General features: G+C 42.3%; 2 protein-coding genes across 2 annotated transcripts in view; one reads left to right on the top strand and one right to left on the bottom strand.

The window, feature by feature from the left end:
- Positions 1–24,056, top strand: part of ralgps1 (Ral GEF with PH domain and SH3 binding motif 1) — a 148,224-nt gene that overhangs the window by 39,051 nt on the left and 85,117 nt on the right. Inside the window, exon 9 of the mRNA XM_067393908.1 lies at positions 20,841–20,967. Within this exon, the coding sequence (XP_067250009.1) occupies positions 20,841–20,967 (127 nt within the window). The remainder of the gene's footprint in view (positions 1–20,840; positions 20,968–24,056) is intronic.
- Positions 13,106–19,976, bottom strand: LOC137026529 (uncharacterized). Its single transcript, XM_067393907.1, has 2 exons — positions 14,414–19,976; positions 13,106–13,943 (listed from the first exon to the last, which is right to left on the bottom strand). The coding sequence occupies exons 1-2, from the start codon at positions 18,843–18,845 to the stop codon at positions 13,939–13,941; spliced, it is 4,437 nt and encodes a 1,478-aa protein (XP_067250008.1). The 5' UTR covers positions 18,846–19,976; the 3' UTR covers positions 13,106–13,938.

Genomic DNA, 24,056 nt, shown 5'->3' with positions numbered 1-24,056 from the left:
GGTAGACAAGATGATATAAGAATGATAATTTAAAGAAAACCCAATTTTGACAAAAATATGACATTCGCCCTATTTTTTGACTTAGAGAAAACGTTCCATTGCAACATCCGACAGGTTTTCCCAGATCGCATCACATATTGAAAAACATGAAATCACTGCTACATCAAATATTTCATCTATATTTCATATATTATTATTATTATTATTATGTTATTATTATTTCATATTTATATTCCATCTATATTTCCCGCTCACTGCCGGAAAAACACAAAGAACCACAAATGTATAAAAGAGGCAAGTTTATTATGGAAAAAAATGTAAAGGTTAAAAAAATGTAAAATTAGGAGAATCAATGAATTGTGAACAACTTACTGCCATTGTGTTAATAATATGTAATCATGTCATCCATAAAGTGACTGTAGTCTGATTACGAGTATTTTAAAAAGTAGTTTACTCTAATTACTAGTACTTGATTTTTGGAATCTGATTACGTAATCCAGATTACATGTAATCCGTTACTACCCAGCTCTGATTGCATTTTACTTTGAAAATCATATTAAAAAGGGAAGGAGTGCAAACAGATAAAGGTCCAAAGAAGCTCAGTGCAGTAGTTTTTTAAAGTAAATGACTCTTTGAGAGGAAAATCAGGCAGTTTTCCTATTCAATACTTATTTTGTTGAGAGATGTCGGTGGTAAAGAGAGTTCATACTCACTGGGGACTTTAATGATTTGGGATGTAAGCAGCTTCCAGAGTTGACATTCCACGTTTAGCCACAGCATTTCTGCAAATTGAGAAAAGATGGAAAAAGAAGGGAGCATGTTGTTTAGAAGTAATTGCGGCAGGACCTTTTGTCTGATACCACAAGCTCAACTTTCTTGCCACGCATTTAGCTTTGCCACAGGGGAATTTTGACAGTTAAATTAATAAATAGAATATTATGCATCATATATTTTTAACTAAGTAATTGATTTAATACAATATTTAACAACGAGGTTTATTCAATTTACCAGTATAATTCATTGATCATTAGCCGCTTTTCCCCGTCGGACCGAACGGTTCTAAGAACGATAAAGGAATGGTATCAGTTATATTTCCTCTTGAGCCTGGTACAGCACAGCACGATTACAAACCATTCTCGGCCCAGAATTCTCAGCGTGGTTGGCTAACCGTGCTGAACAGTGCCGGTAGAATGCATGTAGTGACGTCGCAACTCAGGATTGGTCACTTTTCTGTTGCCTGGAAACCAGTTTTCTCCAGTTTCTTGCCAAATTGGCACGGAATGGAACGGTTAAGCAAAGAGAAAGGTTTGGCCCAACAGTGAAAAGCTGCTATTGATTCTGTTTACGTCACAAAACCCAATTGAGTCCTACAGACAAAATGCCAATTTTTGCACACACACACTGATGAGCCAAAACATTGTAACCAGTCACAGGTGGAGCGAATATCATTGATCATCTTTTAGGGTCTATTAAAGGGTTAGTTCTCCCAAGATGAAATTTCTGTCATTAATTACTCACCCTCATGTCATTTAAAACCTGTAAGTTAAGATATTCTTCATGAAATCTGAGGGTTTCTGAACCACACAGGCAGCAACGTCATTGCACCTTTCAAGGTATAAGATATTTTTATTCAGAAAGGTATAAGGCATTTTTAAAATATGTTATACATGACTACAGTGGTTCAACTTAAATTTTCTGAAGCGACAAGAAACAAAACAAAAACTTTATTCAACAATTTCTTCTCTCCCTTGTCATTCTCCTACGCAGTTGATGCAGTGAACGCAGTGAAGCGCTTCCATGTTCAACGTCAGAACGGCGACTCGTTATTGGCTGTTTCCTGTGTCAGCATTACACGCATGTATCGTGCTGCTCACATGTACAGCGTCAGCCAATACTGAGCCGCCGTTCGAACGTAAACCCGGAAGCCTGCACTACATTTACTACATCAACTGCTTAGGAGACTGGGCACTTAGGAGTTTTTGCGCACAAAAAGTATACTCGTCGTTTCGTAACATTAAGATTGAACCACTGTAGTCACATGGACTATTTTAACAATGTCTTTCTGGACCTCAAAAGGTGCAATGTCATTGCTGCCTATGTGTGGTTCAGAAACCCTCGGATTTCATCAAAAATATCTTAATTTGTGTTCCGAAGATGATCAAAGGTCTTGCGGGCTTGCAGCGACATGAAGGTGAGTACTTAATGACAGAAATTTAACGTTTGGGTGAACTAACCCTTTAAGGTCTGGAAAGATTAGATGGTAAGCAAACAATCAGTTCTCATAGTCAGCATGTTGGAGAAATGGGCAGGAATAAAGATATGAACAACTTTGACAAGGGCCAAATTGTTATGGCAAGACAACTGAATATTTCTGAAATGGCAAGGCTTGTGAGTTGCTCCTGTTCAGCAGTCTGAGAGGGACAAACCACACAACGGTGACAGGGCACCCAAGGCTCATCAGTGCACGAGGGCAACAAAGACCATCCCATCTGGTCTGAGACAGAAAGTTTACTGTCACACAAAAAAACAACACAGTGCATCACATTCTGTTGCATATGATGTTCCGTAGCTGCAAACCAATCAGAGTGCCTATGATGACCACTGTCCGCCGTCGAAAGTGCCTACATTGGACACTCAAGTGTCAGAACTGGACCTTGGTGCAGTGGAAGAAGGTCGTCTGAGTCCCCTTTGCTTTTACATCACGTGGATGGCTGTGTACATGCATGTGCGGTATTTACCTGGGGAAGTGATGGCACCAGGAAGCACTATGGGATGACGTCTAGCTGGTGAGCGAGTGTGATACTCTGTGCAATGTCCTGGGTTCTGCCATTCATGTGGACTTAAATTTGACACATGTCACCTACAGCACCTAAATATTGTTCATGGTATTGTTCCTGGCGTTCAAATTCTCCAGATATTATTCCAATTGAGCAACTGTGGGATGTGCTTGACAAACAAAATGTTCTATCCATTACATTATCTTGGTGCCAGATACCACAGGACACACACATAGTATATGTGTTATGACAGAGACACCGGAGGCAGGAATAAAAGCAGTTAAGATGTTTATTGGGCAAACAGCAGAGCAAAACGGGTGATGAATGAAGTGGTGGAAGATCTCAGAGGTGGAATGAGAGATAATACTGTCCTTGTTGATGTTGCAGATGAATGAAGATGGAGACGCTGGAGAAGGTGGATGGAATCACTCACACACACTGGCAGGTAGACACACGAGGAGACTGGAGACAATGGAGACGAAGGAGATGATGAGGCTGGGTAAGTATCACTTTGGGAGTCCTTGAGGTAAGTTTACAACTGGTGTAACACAAACGAGACCGGACAGTGAGTGTGTGTGAGTGTGGGGTTTAAGTGCTGGTGTTGATGACTGATGTGATGAGCTTCAGGTGGCGGTGATTAGTATGCTGGTGATTGGGTGCGCGGGTACTGAAGTGAGGTGGAACCTGACGTGTCTGTGACAGTACCCCCCCTCCCACGGCCCGCTCCTGAGGGCCGAGGACCCCGACGTTGTGGTGGTCGTCCTCGAGGTCGTGGGGCAGGCCTGTCTGGGTGGTTGGTGTGGAAAGCCTGTAACAAAGCAGGATCAAGGATATCATTCTTGGGGACCCATGAGCGTTCTTCGGGACCGTAGCCTTCCCAGTCCACCAGGTATTCCAAGAGACCACCACGGCGCCGGGAGTCCAGGATCTCTCATACCATGTAAGCAGTTCCATCGTCCAGGATAAGTGGAAGGGGGGGCTCGACGGCTGCCACGTCAGGTTCTGTGGAGGGAAGAACAGAAGGGTGGTGAGGTTTTAATAGTGACACGTGGAAGGTGGGATGAATTATTTTGTACTGTGCAGGGAGTTGTAACCGGTAGGTGACGGGGTTGATCTGTCGCAGGATGGTGAATGGGCCAATGTAGCGGGGACTCAGCTTCTTGCAGGGCAGGCGCATCCTGATGTCCCTGGTGGACAGCCAGACCTTCTGCCCCGGTTGGTAGGTTGGAGCGTGGGAGCGCCGAAGGTCGGCTGTCATCTTGCGCCTGCGCAGGGCTCTCTGCAACTGGTGGTGAGCTGAGTCCCATACCCTCTCGCTCTCCCGAAACCAGTAGTCGACGGCAGGAACGTTGGAGGGTTCCCCGTTCCAGGGGAACAGTGGGGGTTGGAAACAGAGTACGCATTGGAAAGGTGTTAATCCAGTGGTGGCTTGACGAAGGGAGTTCTGGGCGTACTCGGCCCAACCCAGGTACTGGTTCCAGGAGTTCTGGTGGCCGTGACAGAAGGTACGCAGGAAGCGGCCGATCTCCTGGATCTTCCATTCCGTCTGCCCGTTCGACTGAGGATGGTATCCAGACGATAGGCTGACGGTCACACCCAGGAGCGAGAAGAAAGCCTTCCAGACTCGGGAGATAAATTGAGGTCCTCTATCAGAGACAATGTCCTCGGGGATTCCATAATGACGGAAGACATGGTTGAACATTAACTCGGCTGTGGTCATGGCTGTGGGTAGACCCTCCAGGGGAATGAGTCGGCAGGCCTTTGAGAAACGATCTACGACGACTAGAATGCATGTGTTACCCTCAGACTCTGGGAGGTCGGTGACGAAGTCGACTCCCAGGTGTGACCAGGGCCTCTCAGGAACGGGCAGAGGATGGAGCTTGCCGGTGGGAAGATGGCGTGGGCTCTTGGAGATGGCGCACTCCCTGCAGCCCTGCACGTAACTTCTGACGTCGTTGGCCATGTTTGGCCACCAGAAGCGCTGTTTGAGCAGCGAGAGGGTCTCATTGACCCCTAGGTGACCAGTGCCAAGTGAAGAGTGAACGGAGTGCAGGAGTGGAGTGCGTCGTGTCCGGGTGATGTAACGCAAGCCCTGGGGGCAACCCGGCGGAGTTCGTGAGGAGGCATTGGAGGAGGGGAGTGTCTCTTCTGACCACTCTATGGGGCTCATGAATATGGATTCGGGCAGGATGGTGTCGGGGTCTTCGTTCCTTTCCTCGGGTGCATGGAGACGTGAGAGAGCGTCAGCTTTGAGATTTTTGGAGCCTGGACGGTAGGATATTGTAAAGTTGAATCTTGAAAAGAACATCGCCCATCTGGCTTGGCGAGGGTTGAGTCGTTTGGCAGCCTTTAGGTACTCGAGATTTTTGTGGTCAGTGAGTACCTGGAACGGATGGTTAGCTCCCTCCAGCCAATGCCTCCATTCTTCAAGGGCGAGCTTGACAGCCAGGAGTTCCCGGTCCCCGATGTCGTAATTAACCTCCGCCGGGTTGAGCTTGCGGGAGAAGAAGGCACATGGATGGAGCCTACTTGGATTCCCCTGCTGCTGTGATAGGACCGCTCCCACTCCGGTGGTGGAGGCGTCCACCTCAACGACGAATGGCAGGTCTGGATTGGGGAGGACGAGGAGGGGAGCGGTGGTGAAGGCTTTCTTGAGGTGTTCAAAAGCTTCGTTGGCAGGTTGGGACCAGGACAGAGACTTGGGCTGATGACGGAGTAGGTTGGTGAGTGGTACCTGAATTTGACGGTTATCTTGTTTAAGGAGCGATAATCGATGCAGGGCCGCAAGCCTCCGTCCTTCTTGGCCACGAAGAAGAAGCTTGAAGCAGCAGGGGAAGTAGACGGGCGGATGTATCCTTGGTTAAGGGCCTCTTTGATATATTCCTCCATGGCCTTCTCCTCCGGTACTGACAGGGGGTATATGCGTCCCCTAGGCACTGGTTCACCCGGCAACAGATCGATGGCGCAGTCCCATGGCCGGTGTGGAGGAAGCTTGGAGGCGCGTTGCGGGCAGAAGACGTCACTGAAGTGGGCATAATCGGGTGGAATGTCGACGGAGCGCTTATCCACAGGGCTTTCGATGGAGGTTGCGTTAATGGAGAGGTCTTTGGAGAGAGGAGATCTTGGAGTAGGAAGGTCTGGGAAGCAGCTGTAGAAGCAGTGGTCGCCCCACTTCAGGACTTCGCCCGTGCGCCAGGAGATGGTGGGGTTGTGTTGTTCCAACCATGGACGCCCTAGAACCACGTCAGCGGTGGATTCCTCCAGAACCAGCAGATGGATGTTCTCAGTGTGGAAGATACCCACTTGCAGCTGAAGCGGTCCAGTCATCCGTCGGATCATCCTTCGGCTCAGGGGTTTGCCCGTGATGGAGTGGACCTTGTAAACATTCGGAGAAGGCGAGGTCTTGAGCCCGAGGTGTCGACAGAGGGCGCCGGAGATGAAATTTCCTGCTGACCCTGAATCGAGGAGCGCCACCACTGAAATAGAAGCATTAGCCGCAGTAAGGTTTACTACAGTAGTGAGTGGTTTCATCTTTTGGATTGAGGGAATGATGGCACTCACCACGGGTCGAGGAGGACGAACATGTGGAGATTACATGCCCAGGGGAACCACAATATAGACATAGATTCAGGGTCAGCCATCTCTGTCTTTCTGTAGAAGATAAACGGGAGTTATCCACTTGCATTGGTTCACTTGCTGGTTCTGGGGAGCTGACGGGTTCGAACCGACGGAGGAGTGTGGTGGTTGGTGGCTGGCTCTGGTGCTCTAGGAGGCACGACTGCATACGAGAACCCACGCGGATGGCGAGTTGGATGAAGCGTTCGAGTCCTAGGGAGTCCTCGTATGCAGCGAGATGCAACCGCACGTTGGGCTCCAGCCCTTGTCGAAAGGTGGTGATGAGGGCTTGTTCGTTCCAACCACTGGTTGCGGCTAGCGTTCGAAACTGCAAGGCATAATCATTAACACTCTTATTTCCTTGTTTAAGGTTGTACAATTTCTCACCAGTAGACGAGTCGGTTAGGGGTTTTCCGAAGACTTCTCTGAAGTGAGAGAAGAATGCAGGGTATGATTTAACGACAGAGCTTCTTTGAGTCCAGAGAGAATCCGCCCATAGAAGGGCCTTACCTTGCAGTTGTGATATTATAAACGCTATTTTAGCCGTGTCGGTGGGGTAGAGGTGCGGTTGCATCTCCAGAACCAACTCACACTGCAGAAGGAATCCGCTGCATTCCTCCGCCGATCCAGAGTAGGATTTGGTTTGGCCATGGGACTGGCGGTGAAGACTGGAGAAGCAGCCGTGGCGGTGGATGCGGAAGCGGCAGCGGGTGCTGGTGATGGTGATGGTGGTTGTGAAGTGAGTGCTCGACGTAAAACGTCCACGAGCTCCTGAAAGGGGTCCTGTTGGCTCATGCTGATGCTTAGCTGTTATGGTCCGGTTTTCTGTTATGACAGAGACACCGGAGGCAGGAATAAAAGCAGTTAAGATGTTTATTGGGCAAACAGCAGAGCAAAACGGGTGATGAATGAAGTGGTGGAAGATCTCAGAGGTGGAATGAGAGATAATACTGTCCTTGTTGATGTTGCAGATGAATGAAGATGGAGACGCTGGAGAAGGTGGATGGAAACACTCACACACACTGGCAGGTAGACACACGAGGAGACTGGAGACAATGGAGACGAAGGAGATGATGAGGCTGGGTAAGTATCGCTTTGGGAGTCCTTGAGGTAAGTTTACAACTGGTGTGACACAAACGAGACCGGACAGTGAGTGTGTGTGAGTGTGGGGTTTAAGTGCTGGTGTTGATGACTGATGTGATGAGCTTCAGGTGGCGGTGATTAGTATGCTGGTGATTGGGTGCGCGGGTACTGAAGTGAGGTGGAACCTGACGTGTCTGTGACAATATGTATGTATGTATTTATTTGTTTAAAGCTTGAACAGTAAAAACTGAGAGAAAGAAACTGAAGTACAGTTTGTGTAACTTGCCACTCACATGAGGGATAAATTCTGATTCATCACAGCCCTGTTTTAAGAGTTTTTTTCTTTTTCTTTTTCCCCATACGTCCCAGAACCCTGAAGCTCAAGAAATGTGCACATTTAAATTGTGGTTTGAATTATTGATTGAAGCATTTCATTTGTCCTGTTCATAATGAAAAGCCACTTGCGTGTATTTGCTGACGGTTCTGCCTGACTATAATGACTGTTTTCAGTCTTGCTGTGCAAATGGTTTATGTTTCACTACTTATGGCACAGACTGGAGTGAGTAATTCTTTGTCATTTGTTCCAGCCAATTTCTGAACCGCTTGACTTCAAGGCCATGTTTCCACTTATTTGAAGATTAACTGCTGATTTCCCAGTAGGCATTCAATGAATTAGGAAGAATACGGTGCTCGCTGGTATACATTTTGGAACACAATATACACAAAGATACAGATTTGATATGACTTTCTCGTTATTTTCAGCACTTTTAGGTTTATTGGTCTGTTCTGGTTTATGCAGTGGATGCTGCCTGTCAGTCATGAAGTAAGAATTAAACATAAATAGTGATTCATAGTGGAGTCCATAAGTCTGAGATCAATTTTTTTTTTACCTACAGCAGAAATTATCAATGTTTTTTAGGATTTTGAAAAATTAAAAATAAAGGAAAGTTCAGGTTATAACATTAAAGGTGCCCTGGAATTAAATATTGAATTTATATTGGCATAGTTGAATAACAAGAGTTCAGTACATGGAAAAGACATACACTGAGTTTCAAACTCCATTGTTTCCTCCTTCTTATATAAATCTAATTTGTTTAAAAGACCTCCAAAGAACAGGCGAATCTCAACATAACACCGACTGTTACATAACAGTCGGGGTGTACGACCCCAATATTTGCGTATGCCAGCCCATGTTCAAGCCATTAGACAAGGGCAGAACGTCTGGATGTGCACAGCTGAATCATCAGACTAGGTAAGCAAGCAAGGAAAATAGCGAAAAATGGCAGATGGAGCAATAATAACTGACTTGATATCATGATATTTGTATTGATATTTGTGAATTGTCTTTCTAAATGTTTCGTTAGCATGTTGCTAATGTACTGTTAAATGTGGTTAAAGTTACCATCGTTTCTTACTGTATTCACGGAGACAAGAGAGTTGTCGCTATTTTCATTTTTAAACACTTGCAGTCTGTATAATGCATAAACACAACATTCATTCTTTATAAATCTCTCCAACAGTGTGTAATGTTAGCTTTAGCCACGCAGCACTATCAAACTTTTATCAAACTATTCAGAATCAAATGTAAACATCCAAATAAATACTATACTTACATGATCCGATGTATGCAAGCAGAATGCATGACGAACATCTTGTGAAGATCCTTTTTGAGGGTTAGCTGTGTAAACTGTGTTTACGCTGTTCAAGGCAAGCGCAAGCTCCGGGGGAGGGGGAGCACGATAATTAAAGGGGCCGCAACCTATATATTGGTGCATAGTTAATGATGTCCCAAAATAGGCAGTTAACAAAATGAATTTAAAAAAATCTATGTGGTATTTTGAGCTGAAACTTCACAGACACATTCAGGGGAAACCTTAGACTTATATTACATCTTTTAAAAAAGAAGTTTTAGGGCACCTTTAAATGTTAAAGTAAACTGATAATTGTGCACTATTTGTTGGTTACTAATTAAATAGTTTAGTGACATTAGTCATGCAATTCTTTATAAAGAGTCAAATGACATTTGGATCATCTCAAATCATTCTGGATAACATGATCATAAGGTTTAGGACAAACATGTGGTCTTTGTGGATTTTTTTTAAATAATTTAATTTTTCACACAATTTGTTATTCTGATAATACATTGCATGACTATCCATCCATCCATCCAAACTGAAAATTCTTGTCATGTACTCAACTTTAAATCTTTTGAACACATTCATTAGTTTATTCTGCTTATTGTTCATATAATATGATTAATGATTCGATATAATTAGATAAATTATGCAAAATATATACATTTTCAGTAGAAGTCTCAGACTTTGGGACCCCACTGTATATACACAGTATTAAAATGAGTGTCAGGAGGAGAGATACTGAAGAAGTGAAGTAGAATTTGGGAGCATGTTAATGGAAAGAAGGAAAGATGTAAAGCTTTTGGGGAGAGATGAGAGATGGAGAAGAGCGGGCTTATATACAGTGTAGACAGATGGCCCCTTGGTTCCAGTATGTATCCTAGCATAGTGTCACAATGCTCGCCAACTGCCAAATGCAAGTTAAAAAAATTGGCTTTGGCTGATCAATAAAACCAGTTGGCCATTCATTTTATATGGAATTGTAACATACTATCATTTAGTTCATTTTCCCACCCTTCTTTCTTGCATAATTCTACTTCCATTTACTAATTGATCCCCTGTTCCACACATTTCCAGTCTTGAGATATATAAAAAGTCAAATGGACGTACATCTCTTAACATTGCACCTGAAGTTAAGACGCTCATCCTCCTCAAACTCAGTGGAAAGTTGTTTGGAATGTGTCCCTGAGCTCAGTGCTGCTCCATCTTTAGAGCTGTTGATGTATGAAGGCTTTAACTGCTATCTGGAGCAGCTATAGAGGCAGAAAGCACAGTAATGGCCTCCATGAACTATACTGTAATCAAAGTCAGTCATTTGTTACTGCAAAATAAAATAAAGATGTTAGTGGTTGAAAGAATCCCCTCACTTTTATCGCCCTCAGAGGAATAGTTTAGCACTGTATGAGTAATGCCACTGTGGCAGCCGCTCAAGCCCCTGCGCTTGATGAGCGAAGCCGGCTGCTGCTGTGGTCTTGGTGGCGGGTGGTGGAAGCTTGATAAAGGAGAACAGAAAAAGCTTTTGTTTTGGCATTTGAGTGCTCTAGCTCAGGCTAGAAAATGACTAGTGTAGCTGCGGAGATGGTACACACATACACACACATGGAAATCACATTCACTTAAATATGCCGGTGCACTTGTAATTTATTTATCTATCCCTGTTCATCATTTGTAATGGCTTTGTAATTAGTATTTCCTTAAAATATCATAAGCAGTCTTCCTTAGCTTATAGTACTTCTTCAAATCTTTGTCATAATATTATTATTTCCACACCAGGCTCCCTGATTGATGGTATTGTGATCTAACTTTCCTGCCATGGATTATCTCAGCACCATTTAAAATCAAATAAAATCCGTACCGCTTCCTTTGGCAAATAAAAGAAAATAATAAAAAAAAAAATCACTTTTCTTTTTCTCTGTTGCAAGTCCAAAGGAGAAGAATCCAAGTTGTGGTTCATTAAATTCTTCAGGTAAATTTTAGGCCAACATCTGAATGATGATAATATATTCCGTAGAGCGCTGTCTTACTGTCAAGTGAGCTTTCCACTCCCTTGCTGTGTTGCTTGAGTATGAAGCTGCTGGAACATAAATGTATCCAAAAGTCATGCTGATTTGAGCAACTCTGCTTGTAAATGACTAATATAATCTGATTATTACAGTCCCACAGTGTTTCGGGGATGCATGACTTTTTATTGTGACATTCAGTTTTTTACACAATGATCAACCCCTTCATACATTTTTTTTTTTTTTTTCTTTCTTTCCCGTTTCATTATTTAAAGGAGTAGCTCATCCAAAACTGAAAACTATATCATCGTTAACTCATCGCCATGTCTTTTGAAAAACACATGACTTTATTTCTTTGGGATTTTAAGGTGCTCCGTGCATGAAATTGAATTTATGTTCACCTGTTTGTTTGTTTGTTTTGTCCTTTTTGGAGTTTGACAGTCTCTGGTCTCCGTCACTTTCATTGTATGGATTGTAGGGATAGTTCACCCAAAAATGAAAATTCTGTCATTATTTTCTCACCCAAACATATTTGAATTTCTTTGTTCTGCTGAACACAAAGGAAGATATTTGGAAGAATGTCAGTAACCAAACAGATTTCGCCCCCCGTTGACTACTAGTATTTATTTTTCCTACTATGGTAGTAAATAGGGGGCGAGATCTGTTTAGTTACTGACATATTTCCAAATATCTTCCGTTGTGTTCAACAGAACAATGAAATTCAGTGGGGGGTGAGTCAGTGGGGGTCAAGATCTGTTTAGTTACTGACATTCTTCCAAATATCTTCCTTTGTGTTCAGCAGAACAAAGAAATTAATACGGGTTTGGAACAACTTGAGGGGGAGTAAATGATGACAGAACTAACCCTTTAAATAATGTACTTCACTCAAAATTTAAAATTGCAAATAAAATGTTTGTGCTATTTCATACCATCCTTCTTTAGTCAAAAGCAAATAAAATGATTTTGAAAAGAGTATAACATAATCTAACATTACGCTAGAAGATATGGAGGGTATTATGCACAGTTCAACAAGATGTGAACATTAATAAGGGAATGTCAGTATATGTGATTTCATCTCTGGAGACTGTGTTCATCTGTCAACAGTGTGGTTTCAGCATACTGCTTGCATTTTTTGAACAAAATCTTTTCTCTGACCAAACCTACGAAAGTGTGAACTGACTGGATTGCAGTATGTGTATTTGTCTAATACCAGAAGAGCATGTTGAAGTACTTTGTGGAAATGTACTGCAGCATTTGATGTGATAAAGCCATAGAGGTGATGGTATTTTTGAATTAACGAGCTTTCCGTTAATCCTTACAGGGGTTTTGCACATGGTCATCCCTACTGATGTTTTTCAACAGCACATGTGCTGTAACAAAGTGAATTTATGCCACTCATAAAATCTTTCTAGACACTGAACCTGTTTCATATGATCATGTGCTTTCCAGAAATGAGAAATGTACCCAGTGCCGATAGATAGCATATGTTTGTATATCTGGAGTTTGAGCTCTGGGAACTTTTCTCTGAACACATTTTTATTAGTCTCCCAATAGGTTGTCTTGTTTTTCATATTTATCATATTTGCAGACAGCTTTATTTAGATCAGAAGACTTAGTGAAGCTCCCCTCTGACAAAATTCACAAAACAGCACATCCCCCTACTAAAGTTAGTGGCCAACTGGGGAGTAACTGTTTATTTTTCAAGGGCAGTATCTAAATAAATAAGGCATAGCTGAAATGACAAATATGTTACAATAATAATAATTATTATTATTATTATTATTATAACACATTTAAAATAATAAAATAATAATTAGTAGTGTAATTATTGGCAAATGTTTTTCATCTCAGATACTTCTATTAATTCATTCAAATATTATAAAATGATAAATTAGCCAAGAAAAAAAAAATAATAATACTTGTTACGTGCTTAAAGTTGTTCAGTGGAATGACCGCAACATTTAAATGAGATACAACTGTTGAGGCGTGGGGAGGAACAAACCAAACAACAAGGGAAACAATTAATATCCGATATTTATTAACACGGTAGAGATAAGTCAACAAGTAAGACATAAACAAAGTAAAAGTAAGGAAAGAACGAGGATGTCGCCAAAGAAAAGAAATAATCAGAACAAAACCCACTAACTAGCGCCCACGCCCCTAAACTAACTACCAAAAATAAAATGTAAAAACAAAACCGAAAACTTCGGCGCGGCGCCTTAACTAAAACTCCACTAAATAAATAAACAAAAATACAGGGAAGGCGAGCACCCGCATTATAACTAACATTAGTTGCTAGCTGACACGCACTATGCGGAATTCACCGTGGTCAGTGAGGTTGATGTTATCTCTGAGCTGTCCGCAGCAAAAGGTTTCATTATCGGTCAACCCCTCGGTTGACAGACAATGACTTCACGCCAGAATTCGAATGCGTTCAAACATTTCGCACGAGAGACTTGTCTGCAGGAGAAGGGTTTCATTATTTGTCAACCACTCGATTGACAGATAATGACTTCACGCCAGATTTCGAGTGGACTCAAACATTTAACAGAAGACTTGTATCACTCTCTAACGCCGTCAGCTTAACTATTACACAGAAACAAACAACCAGATACTGTCTCAATGAACCACAGACTAAATAAACAGTTCGCAAACACAAAGAATGACTGGCTCTGGCTCGACAAGCGTGAGTGAGGTCCAAGCCCAAACGCTCACTGCAGGTGGAATGCCGCCGAAGCCTTTTAAATGATCAGCCACCTGCAGATTGGCAGAACGCTGGTTGGGACGTCAGAGCGTCATGACGTCACCAAGATGAGCCCCGCTTTACCGTCAACCTAAAACTCGACAGACAGATAAGAAAGAGAGAGAGAGAGAGAGAAAAAAAAACTAAAACAAAATACAAAAACATACGTGGAACGTAACACTCCCCCCCTAAAAAAAAAGAGAAAAGAAAAATAACACTTTTCTTCTTCTCTTCTTTAAGCCCTATTACCAGCTTAGTAAACTCTAGATAGAGCATCGGCAATTATGTTTTCTGACCCCTTCTTGTGCTTAATCACTAAATCGTAACCCTGCACGATTAAGGACCAGCGCATCAATCGCTGATTCTGATTGTTCATACGTGCTAAAAACACCAGAGGATTGTGATCAGTGAATACAACCACAGGCAAATTACTTGAACTAATATAAACATCAAAGTGTTGTAAGGCCAACAGCAAAGCTAACGTTTCTTTCTCGATGGTAGAATAGTTTAACTGATGTTTATTAAACTTGCGCGAGAAATAACACACAGGATGGTCAATACCATTTGCGTCCTCCTGTACAAGCACTGCACCCGCACCGACCGAGCTTGCATCGATCTCCAGCTTGAAGTCCTTTCCCACATCAGGAGCTGTCAAAACAGGCGTACTGCATAATAAAACTTTGATGTTATCAAAAGCATTTTGACAGTCATTACTCCAAATAAAAGTACGTGACGGGCTGAGGAGTGAAGTTAGCGGACTGGCCACAGTGGAGAAGTTTTTACAAAAATTCCGATAATAACCGGCCATCCCCAGAAATCTACGAAGTTCTTTTCGCGTGGTCGGAACCGGAAATTCTGCAATCGCAGCGACCTTGGCTTCTATAGGTCTTACCTGCCCTTGACCTACTTCTCTGCCCAGGTACGTCACTGTAGCTTGACCAAATTCACATTTAGAAAGGTTTAATGTCAGCGAGGCATTCCGAAGGCGTTCAAACACCTCTCTTAACGTTGCAACATGTGCGGACCAGCTAGATGAATAAATCACAAGATCGTCCAGATATGCATTGCAGTTTCGAACACCAGCAAGCACAATATTAATGAGCCTCTGGAACGTAGCTGGTGCGTTGCGCATGCCGAAAGCCATAACGCAGTATTGCATGAAATCGTCCTGAGTCACAAAAGCAGAAATATCTGACGCTCGAGCCGTCAATGGTACTTGCCAGTAACCTTTCAGCAAATCTAGTTTACTGACGAATTTAGCAGACCCCAGATTGTCTACACAATCTTCCATAAGGGGTAACGGAAAACTATCGGGAACAGTAACTGAATTTACCTTGCGATAGTCCGTGCAAAACCTGGCGGATCCGTCACTTTTTGTCACCAGTAGACATGGAGAACTCCACGGACTAAAACTCTGCTTGGCGAGACCGTTTTCGCGTAAATACTCGACTTCAGCTTTCATCGCAGAACGTTTAACAGCGTTAACCCTATAAGCTCGTTGCTTGATAGGAACGGCATGACCTACATCAATATCATGTTGTAAGACTGTAGTTCGAGACGGAACATCCTGAAATAACAAGGAGAAATCGTGAATTAATATTTCAACATCATTTCTCTGGCAATCAGGTAAATGGGACAGATGAGAAGTCAAATTGCTCAACATTTCAGAGTTCTTCAGCCTAACACACTGCTGATATGTGTGGCGTACTAACACTCCATCATTATCTTGAGTAGGGACATCAGCCACCTCACATATAAGAGCGGCAGAGGTAATAAGCTCATCCACCTTCTCAACAGCTTGTGACGACCCTCTGACATGATACTCCTTCAGCATATTCACATGACATACACGAGATTTCTTTCTACGCTCAGGAGTTCGGATCAAATAATCAGTGTTACTCAATTTTTTAATCACTTCATATGGACCCGAAAATCGTGCAGACAGAACAGAACCCACAACTGGCAATAAAACCAGCACTTGATCTCCCTCCTTAAAATGACGCTGAACCGTTTTACGATCGAACTGACGTTTCATAGCCACCTGCGCACTCAACAATGACTCTTTTGCCGTTGAACAAGCCTTATGCAATCGCTCACGAAATTTGCTTACATAGTCAAGCACAGGAATTTTAGTACTAGGCTCACAGGATAACAGATCTTCTTTAAGCATCTTTAAAGGACCCCTCACCGTATGACCAAATACAAGGTCGGCAGGACTAAATCCCAAACTGTCTTGTACTGCTTCTCTGACAGCGAACAAGAGTAGAGGTATGCCCTCGTCCCAGTCCTTACCCGTATCCATGCAATAACGTCGCAACATCGCTTTTAACGTCTGGTGAAACCGTTCCAAAGCTCCTTGGCTTTCTGGGTGAAAAGCGCTTGAAGTTTGATGAGAAACGTTTAAGGTCGTCAACACCTGTCCAAAGATTCTTGACAAAAAGTTAGTACCTTGATCGGATTGAACCACTTTCGGAAGGCCAAACATAGAAAAGAATCTTACAAGTGCATTACTAATCACTGGCGCTGTAATCTTCCTAAGCGGAATAGCTTCTGGAAAGCGCGTCGCAACACACATTATTGTTAACAAGTATTGGTTACCACTCTTAGACTTAGGCAACGGTCCAACACAGTCAACAATAACATGCTCGAACGGTTCCCCAATCACTGGTATAGGAACAAGCGGTGCACGCGGAATCACCTGATTTGGCTTACCTGAAAACTGACAAGTCTGGCAAGTTTTACAGAATTTCGTTACATCAGCCTTCATTCGGGGCCAAAAGAAATGTTTCAAAATTCGATGATACGTTTTCTTAACGCCCAAATGTCCAGACAAATCATGATCATGAGCTAGAGAGAGTACAATCTGTCTGTAACATACAGGAATGACAATTTGATGTACAGAAGTCCACTCACTATCGCACGCAACATCTGCACACCACCAACGCATCAGCAACCCGTTCTCGATAAAGTAAGCGGCTTTCCTCTCCTTGGCCATTTCCAAAGGAACAACAGAGGAAAAGCATTTCCGCAAGGAACAATCTTCTTTCTGAGCTGTAATCATTTTTTCACGAGTCATTGTCAATTTCACCTCGTCTGACTGCAAAATAAGCGCTTGATCCGCTGACTTACCCTCTTCAACTGGCAAAGTGTCATTTATAATAATAGGTGACATAAACGTAGAAGACAAGTCATCTGCATCAGCAAATTTACGAGCCTGCGCTCGCGTCACGGCACAAACAGGAAAAACTTCAGGAAACTTCTCGGACAACTCGTCAGTATACTCAGACAGAACAGGCTTATCACAAACCTCTAACAGCGGCGCGACTTTTCCACCTGCGATGTCGTTACCCAGGATGAAACTTACTCCATGCACAGGGAGACTGTCACGCACGCCGATTTTAACAAACCCCGTAAACAAATCAGACTTCAGATAAATCTGATGCAAAGGAACTTTCATAATATTCATTTCAAAGCCTCGCACTAACACATGGGTACCACAGAAAGTCTGTTCTGAGAGCGGCAGTGCACCAGCCACTATAAAGGACTGCATCGCGCCCGTGTCACGCAACATAGTCACTTTTACCTGATCCGAAGACTGATCACTGACAGATACTAATCCTTTCATAACGAAAGGTTGATACCCAACATCTAACTCCCCACCGAACTTACAATTAACAATATCAACAGGCTTCACAAAAGCAACACTTTTAGAAGTGTTACTTTGCTGTTTGCGCTTTAAAACAATGCAATCAGCAATGAGATGACCCGACTTATGACAGTAAAAACACTCTCGGTCTTCCTTAGGCTTTGGAACATTTTTCGAACGCGACTGATCTTTCGAAGTAACGGAACTAAATAAAACTTTGTCAGTACGAACGGGAGCAAAAATGCTCTTATGCGTCAACGCAAACTCATCAGCTAGAACAGATGCCTGAGACAACGATGTTACCTTTTGTTCGTTTAGGTAAACAACAACACGATCAGGGATACAACCTTTGAACTCCTCCAACAAAATTAACTCACGAAGTGCCTGGAAATCCGAAACTTTGTTTGAAGTGCACCACTTGTCAAACAACATACCTTTTTCTCTAGCAAATTCTACGAACGTTTGACTCGTGCTCTTTTTATGGGTTCTAAAACGCTGCCTGTACGCTTCAGGTACGAGTTCGTAAGCTCTCAAAATTGTTGTTTTGACAACATCATAATTTAAACTATCTTCTAATGTTAAAGCAGCACACACTTCCTGAGCTTTTCCCGTTAGCTTGCACTGCAGCAGCAAAGGCCACACATCTCTAGGCCAATTTAAAGCAGACGCAATTCGTTCGAATACATTAAAGTATGAATCAACTTCTGACTCTCTAAACTGTGGAACAAGAGAAATGTGTTTACTCACATCCAGCGTATTACTCGCCGTATTCGCACCAGTCGTAACAGCAGCAGTCTGCGTAGGTTGAGCAGTAGACACAAGCGGCACCGGAGAAACTGCGACATCTCTGGCTGCTTTCAGTTCCAACTCCCGCAATCTGATTTGCATGTCCGCCTCTATTTCCATACGGCGAACTTGGAGCTGCAGATCCAGCTGGGCCTTACGCTCCGCTGCCCTCTCGCGCTCTTCCACTTGGACTGCCAAGCGATACTTGAGCCGCGAGTCACCTCCAGTCCCAATCACGGGTGGAGAAAAAGGATCGAAGGGCGGCAAAACAGCTTTGGCATCGGAACCCTCCGCCTCAGCAATTTCACTCGCTTCCTCCTCACCAATCCACGAAGCGCCACCATCAGAACCTGGTCTCTGCTCTGAACTATCAGCCAGTTTAAGCACACCCAGTTCCCTCAAGCCACACACTACAACCTTTTTGATTTCACGCTTAAGCTGCTGTTTCGAAACTTTAATGTTAAAATGCGCCGCAACGACTAATAAATCGTCCTTACGACATTTATCTAGCTGTTCGACAGTTGGTGCACTCACAAAGTTATTCAAATCAAAGTCAGCCATAATAATTGAACTGTACGCTAAGCCCCTAAGATTTTTACGTCAGTCAACAAAACATGCCCTCACCGACTACCCGAGCAATCCTTATTATCCGATTGTTCCACCAACACACCAGCAACAGTGCATCTCAGAAATTCATTCCACAAGAATAAGATATCCTAATGAGGATATCCCACCGCTGCCACCAATAAATGTTACGTGCTTAAAGTTGTTCAGTGGAATGACCGCAACATTTAAATGAGATACAACTGTTGAGGCGTGGGGAGGAACAAACCAAACAACAAGGGAAACAATTAATATCCGATATTTATTAACACGGTAGAGATAAGTCAACAAGTAAGACATAAACAAAGTAAAAGTAAGGAAAGAACGAGGATGTCGCCAAAGAAAAGAAATAATCAGAACAAAACCCACTAACTAGCGCCCACGCCCCTAAACTAACTACCAAAAATAAAATGTAAAAACAAAACCGAAAACTTCGGCGCGGCGCCTTAACTAAAACTCCACTAAATAAATAAACAAAAATACAGGGAAGGCGAGCACCCGCATTATAACTAACATTAGTTGCTAGCTGACACGCACTATGCGGAATTCACCGTGGTCAGTGAGGTTGATGTTATCTCTGAGCTGTCCGCAGCAAAAGGTTTCATTATCGGTCAACCCCTCGGTTGACAGACAATGACTTCACGCCAGAATTCGAATGCGTTCAAACATTTCGCACGAGAGACTTGTCTGCAGGAGAAGGGTTTCATTATTTGTCAACCACTCGATTGACAGATAATGACTTCACGCCAGATTTCGAGTGGACTCAAACATTTAACAGAAGACTTGTATCACTCTCTAACGCCGTCAGCTTAACTATTACACAGAAACAAACAACCAGATACTGTCTCAATGAACCACAGACTAAATAAACAGTTCGCAAACACAAAGAATGACTGGCTCTGGCTCGACAAGCGTGAGTGAGGTCCAAGCCCAAACGCTCACTGCAGGTGGAATGCCGCCGAAGCCTTTTAAATGATCAGCCACCTGCAGATTGGCAGAACGCTGGTTGGGACGTCAGAGCGTCATGACGTCACCAAGATGAGCCCCGCTTTACCGTCAACCTAAAACTCGACAGACAGATAAGAAAGAGAGAGAGAGAGAGAAAAAAAAAAACTAAAACAAAATACAAAAACATACGTGGAACGTAACATACTGTATATACATTCAAATGTATTCTGAACAAAATTGCTTCTTTAAGCAAACATCAGTATTTAGTGTGACCTCCTGGACTTCTACCATTTTCTCAAAAATGAAACTCTGAGAAACTTCATCAGATTTTGAAAGTTTTCTTGGTCTTCCAGTTCTTTTCTGTTCCATTTAGGTTTAAGAGAGCTAGGTTCCTGCTATTGCGCAAGTGTAAGGGCCGTCAATAAACTTGCCACTTTAGCCTATAAAAGCTGTTCCATCTTTTTTAATACTGCGTACAAATTTACTGTATTTTCTCATTATATTCTAATAAAGAGACTGAGAAATAATTATATATGGTCATTATATCATTGCTAAAACAACATCTAATGGTGGCCTAAGACTATCCCTCCGTCTCAATCAGCTCCCTAGTTCCCTAGGTCGTGAATCAGTATATCATGAAAGTGAATGTGGCTGATTCCCTGATCAGTGCCCTGACTACTGAACTAGGGAGCTGATTGAGACACACGGTAAGACCATATACCATCTTTTTAAAATCATATTTGAATGAATTCAGTTACTAACAATGTACTTATTTGCCAACAGTAATACTAACAAAGACAATTTTGTTGTCTTTGCATAATTGTATATATTAATATTTTAGTTTTTTTACTTGAATTCATTACCTTTTTTTTTGTTCCTATCCTGCACTCAGACTTTGAATACGTCTGATTTGTATGTTTCACACTTGAGAATAAGCCTTTAGTTGTTGCTAATTTGCTGATTGAATGAACTGTTTGTTTCTTGTTTGCTTTCTGTTCTGAACAGTTGATCAGTCGAAAGGACAAGGCCACCTTTGAGAAGCTTGACTTTCTGACGTCAAAGGAAGAGAATTACAACCGTATGAGAGAGTACATCAGGTCCCTCAAAATGGCCCCCTGCATCCCCTACCTAGGTGAGTGATAGTAAAAGATCACAGTTGCGCTTATGTTAATGGTATTTTGGTACCTTCATCCACTTCCATTCAGTCAGAAATGCCATAAGGCCATAACTAAAGTATAAGATGTTTCCTTTGAACAGAAACATAATTTTGGGTCAGGGAGAGGAATGGGTCATGCCTCACTGGACTTAACCAGCTTTGCGATATTGACTCATTTAATGCTAGCAAACGCATTTTACTTCAGTATTATGGCTTCCTATTGTTTCTTGACATGTAGATGATTAGTTTAGTGATGGCAAGGTTCATTTTAAGTTGGCTGTGAACAACTTTTTTTTTCTTTTTTTTTTGCCTTGTCTCATCTGCACTTTCTCCAATGTCCAGCAGAGGGCATATCAATATACTGCTCCAGTTCAGGAATGATTGAGAAAAGTGCCATATCCTGTTTTAGGTATCAACACAGGAAAGTAAATTACATTCGTCAAACCATTTCAGTGGTTTTTCAGGGATTCCTGCTTAAGCTCAAATATTCTATCACTGCAAAATGCATGAACTGAAACACTCATTGGCAATTTTTGATTGGTACATTGGTAGTCGCTTTTTCTCTCTTATGAAAAGACATCTGTCAAAGACACTCATGGTTGTTGCAGAAGCCCAGTCAGGGATTATTTACGCACACATCAGTCTCCTCTAAAGGCACTGACAGCACTTGAAATGGATGCCTCCCTCAGGATTGTCCAGCAGGGTCCAGATCTCTCACTCAGTTACGCTCTTCCATCTTATTCATCAGCAGCGAGGTCTTTATGACTAATCCAGCTGTTAGCCGAGAGCCCGACCTGATCAGAAAGGGATCTGGAGGCTTTATGTTTAGGAGGTCTTGTTTTACGAGATGCGCGTTTTAAGATGAGGATGTTTGACTTTGAACTGCACAACAGATCATACAGTATGTCATTGCGACGAGGCCCGAGCTCATGGTCACAGAGTTTTCCAGGTGCTCTTGTGTCATTGTGGTATGTGAATAACCTAAAGGCCAGTCAGAAATAACTTCAGTCAGCTATAACTCAGATTATCTCTTGGTCTTTAACTTGTGGGCTGGTTCATTTCTAGAGGTCTGAAATGCACGAACAGACAGTCAGTGTAAATTTTAAGACGGTAAACATGTGGATTGAGCTGACGCATGCCATCTCCCTTCTCCCAGCCGCACACGACTTTCTCATTAACCAAATTTCCTTTACATAATCCACAGTGAGCGTCTGCTTCCACTTGGGCAGCGTGTCAGTAAACCGTGTCCAACTCATCAAAATGCTCTCTCAGACGTCACAGGGCAGAAACCACTGTACCTGGTGACGGTACCTTGTGGTTTAGTTGCAGGGAACTCCAGTAACATATTCCCATTTCTGAGCAGCAGGCAGTTGAAACCACAGGGACGGAAAGACTGTCTGACGTGGCTGAGGTTGTGCAGGCTGTCACTTCAAATCTGTCAGTTTCCACTGTGCTTCTCCAGTGGCCCGTTCCATTTCCCATTGGGACAAAGGAAAAGGAAATGAAAGGGTTTGGGATTTTGTCAAACTCTCTTTTCATGCTTTTTGATGTATTTAATAGAACTTGTATTAATTCATACCTTCAGTTTGGAAGAGAATAAGTTGACTTGGTGACTTGGCTTGAGATCTAGGATTGTAGCATTAGTTTTCTGACTCTTTAACAGTTTTGTTTTCCTGTTAATTTTGATATTAAACATTCTTAAAAGAATTTACTGGCATATCGGGTGTTACTCAAGTTCAACTCACGCTCGCATATCACTGAGATACAAAGAAATATGACAAGTTGATTGGTATATTCTGTTTTACACTTAGAATAGAAGTCTAATATTTTTCAACAGGTTCAAGTAGGTCACACAAATTCACCATGTTGACTAATAGAAAGCTCCACAGTTTAAAAGTGACTTCTGTAAGAGATGTGCTTCATATCGCTACACAATTGACAACAGATAATGGACATTTTTGCTCACAAAATGTAGCCGGAATGTTTGTAAATGTGAATGTAAATTAATTCATTAAAATAAATGTAATCGTATCGCTCTGCTCTGATTTAGAATGGAAAGAATTCTACATCTTATGACCTGGAGATAAAATAACTAATAAAAGCAACGTTAATCGTTATTTTTTTATTGTTATTTATTTTATGTAGATCAAAATTTTCAGATTCTTATTTCTGGTTTTAAACTCCAAATACTATCACCTCTTAGACTTCCATTGTAAGTGCGTTACCATAGACAGGACAAGTTATTAAATTATTAAAAACACATTATTTTCTGTGTTATTCAACAGCAAGCCACAGATACATAATCTCAGTGGAGCTTGTTATGTTTATACTGTATAACATTTATGGTTACACTTTAGTTTAGGGTCCAACTCTCAATATTAACTAGTTGCTTATTAACATGCATATTACTATAATATTGGCTGTTTATTAGTACTTATAAAGCACATATTAATTGCATGACCATATTCTAGATCCCTTGATCCTGCCCAATACCTAAACATAAAGGGAGAGTTCACCCAAAAATGAAAATGAGCCCATGATTTACTCACTCTCAAGCCTTCCTAGGTGTATATGACTATCTTCTGTCAGATGAACACAATCGGAGATATATTTAAAAAATATTCTGGCTCTTCTAAGTATTATAATGGTAGTGAACAGGGGGCGTGTTTTGAAGCCCCCAAAAATGCATCCATCCATCATAAAAAATAATCCACCATACGGTTCCAGGGGGTTAATAAAGCGATGGGTTTTGTAAGAAAAACCAACAGATAACCGTAGCTTCCAACAGATAACCATACGCATCGTTTTGTGGCGGAAGAGTGACCTCTGACCCAACGCGTGACGTGATGATGAACGCGGAAGCGTAAAGGAGAGAGCAAAACAAAACACCGGTCACAAATTAGAAGTCTAAAACAAGAAACTTTAAAGAGAAATGTCGGAGGATTTCGATATAACAGAAGAACAGCTTGAGTTTGTTGCAGAGCCATATTTGTCTAAACAGCGAGAGGTGTCTAAGCTTACGCTACTCCTACATTCTGCGTCATACATCGCCTTAAGGGTTTACT

Source organism: Chanodichthys erythropterus, chromosome 9 (assembly GCF_024489055.1).
Source record: "Chanodichthys erythropterus isolate Z2021 chromosome 9, ASM2448905v1, whole genome shotgun sequence".
Classification (NCBI taxonomy): Eukaryota; Metazoa; Chordata; class Actinopteri; order Cypriniformes; family Xenocyprididae; genus Chanodichthys; species Chanodichthys erythropterus.
The sequence above is the reverse complement of the archived record's forward strand: the minus strand, read 5'-3'. Positions and strand labels throughout refer to the sequence as shown.

Excerpts from the sequence above, each read along its gene's own strand:
- LOC137026529 (XM_067393907.1), bottom strand. The coding sequence starts at position 18,845 with ATGGCTGACTTTGATTTGAATAACTTTGTGAGTGCACCAACTGTCGAA.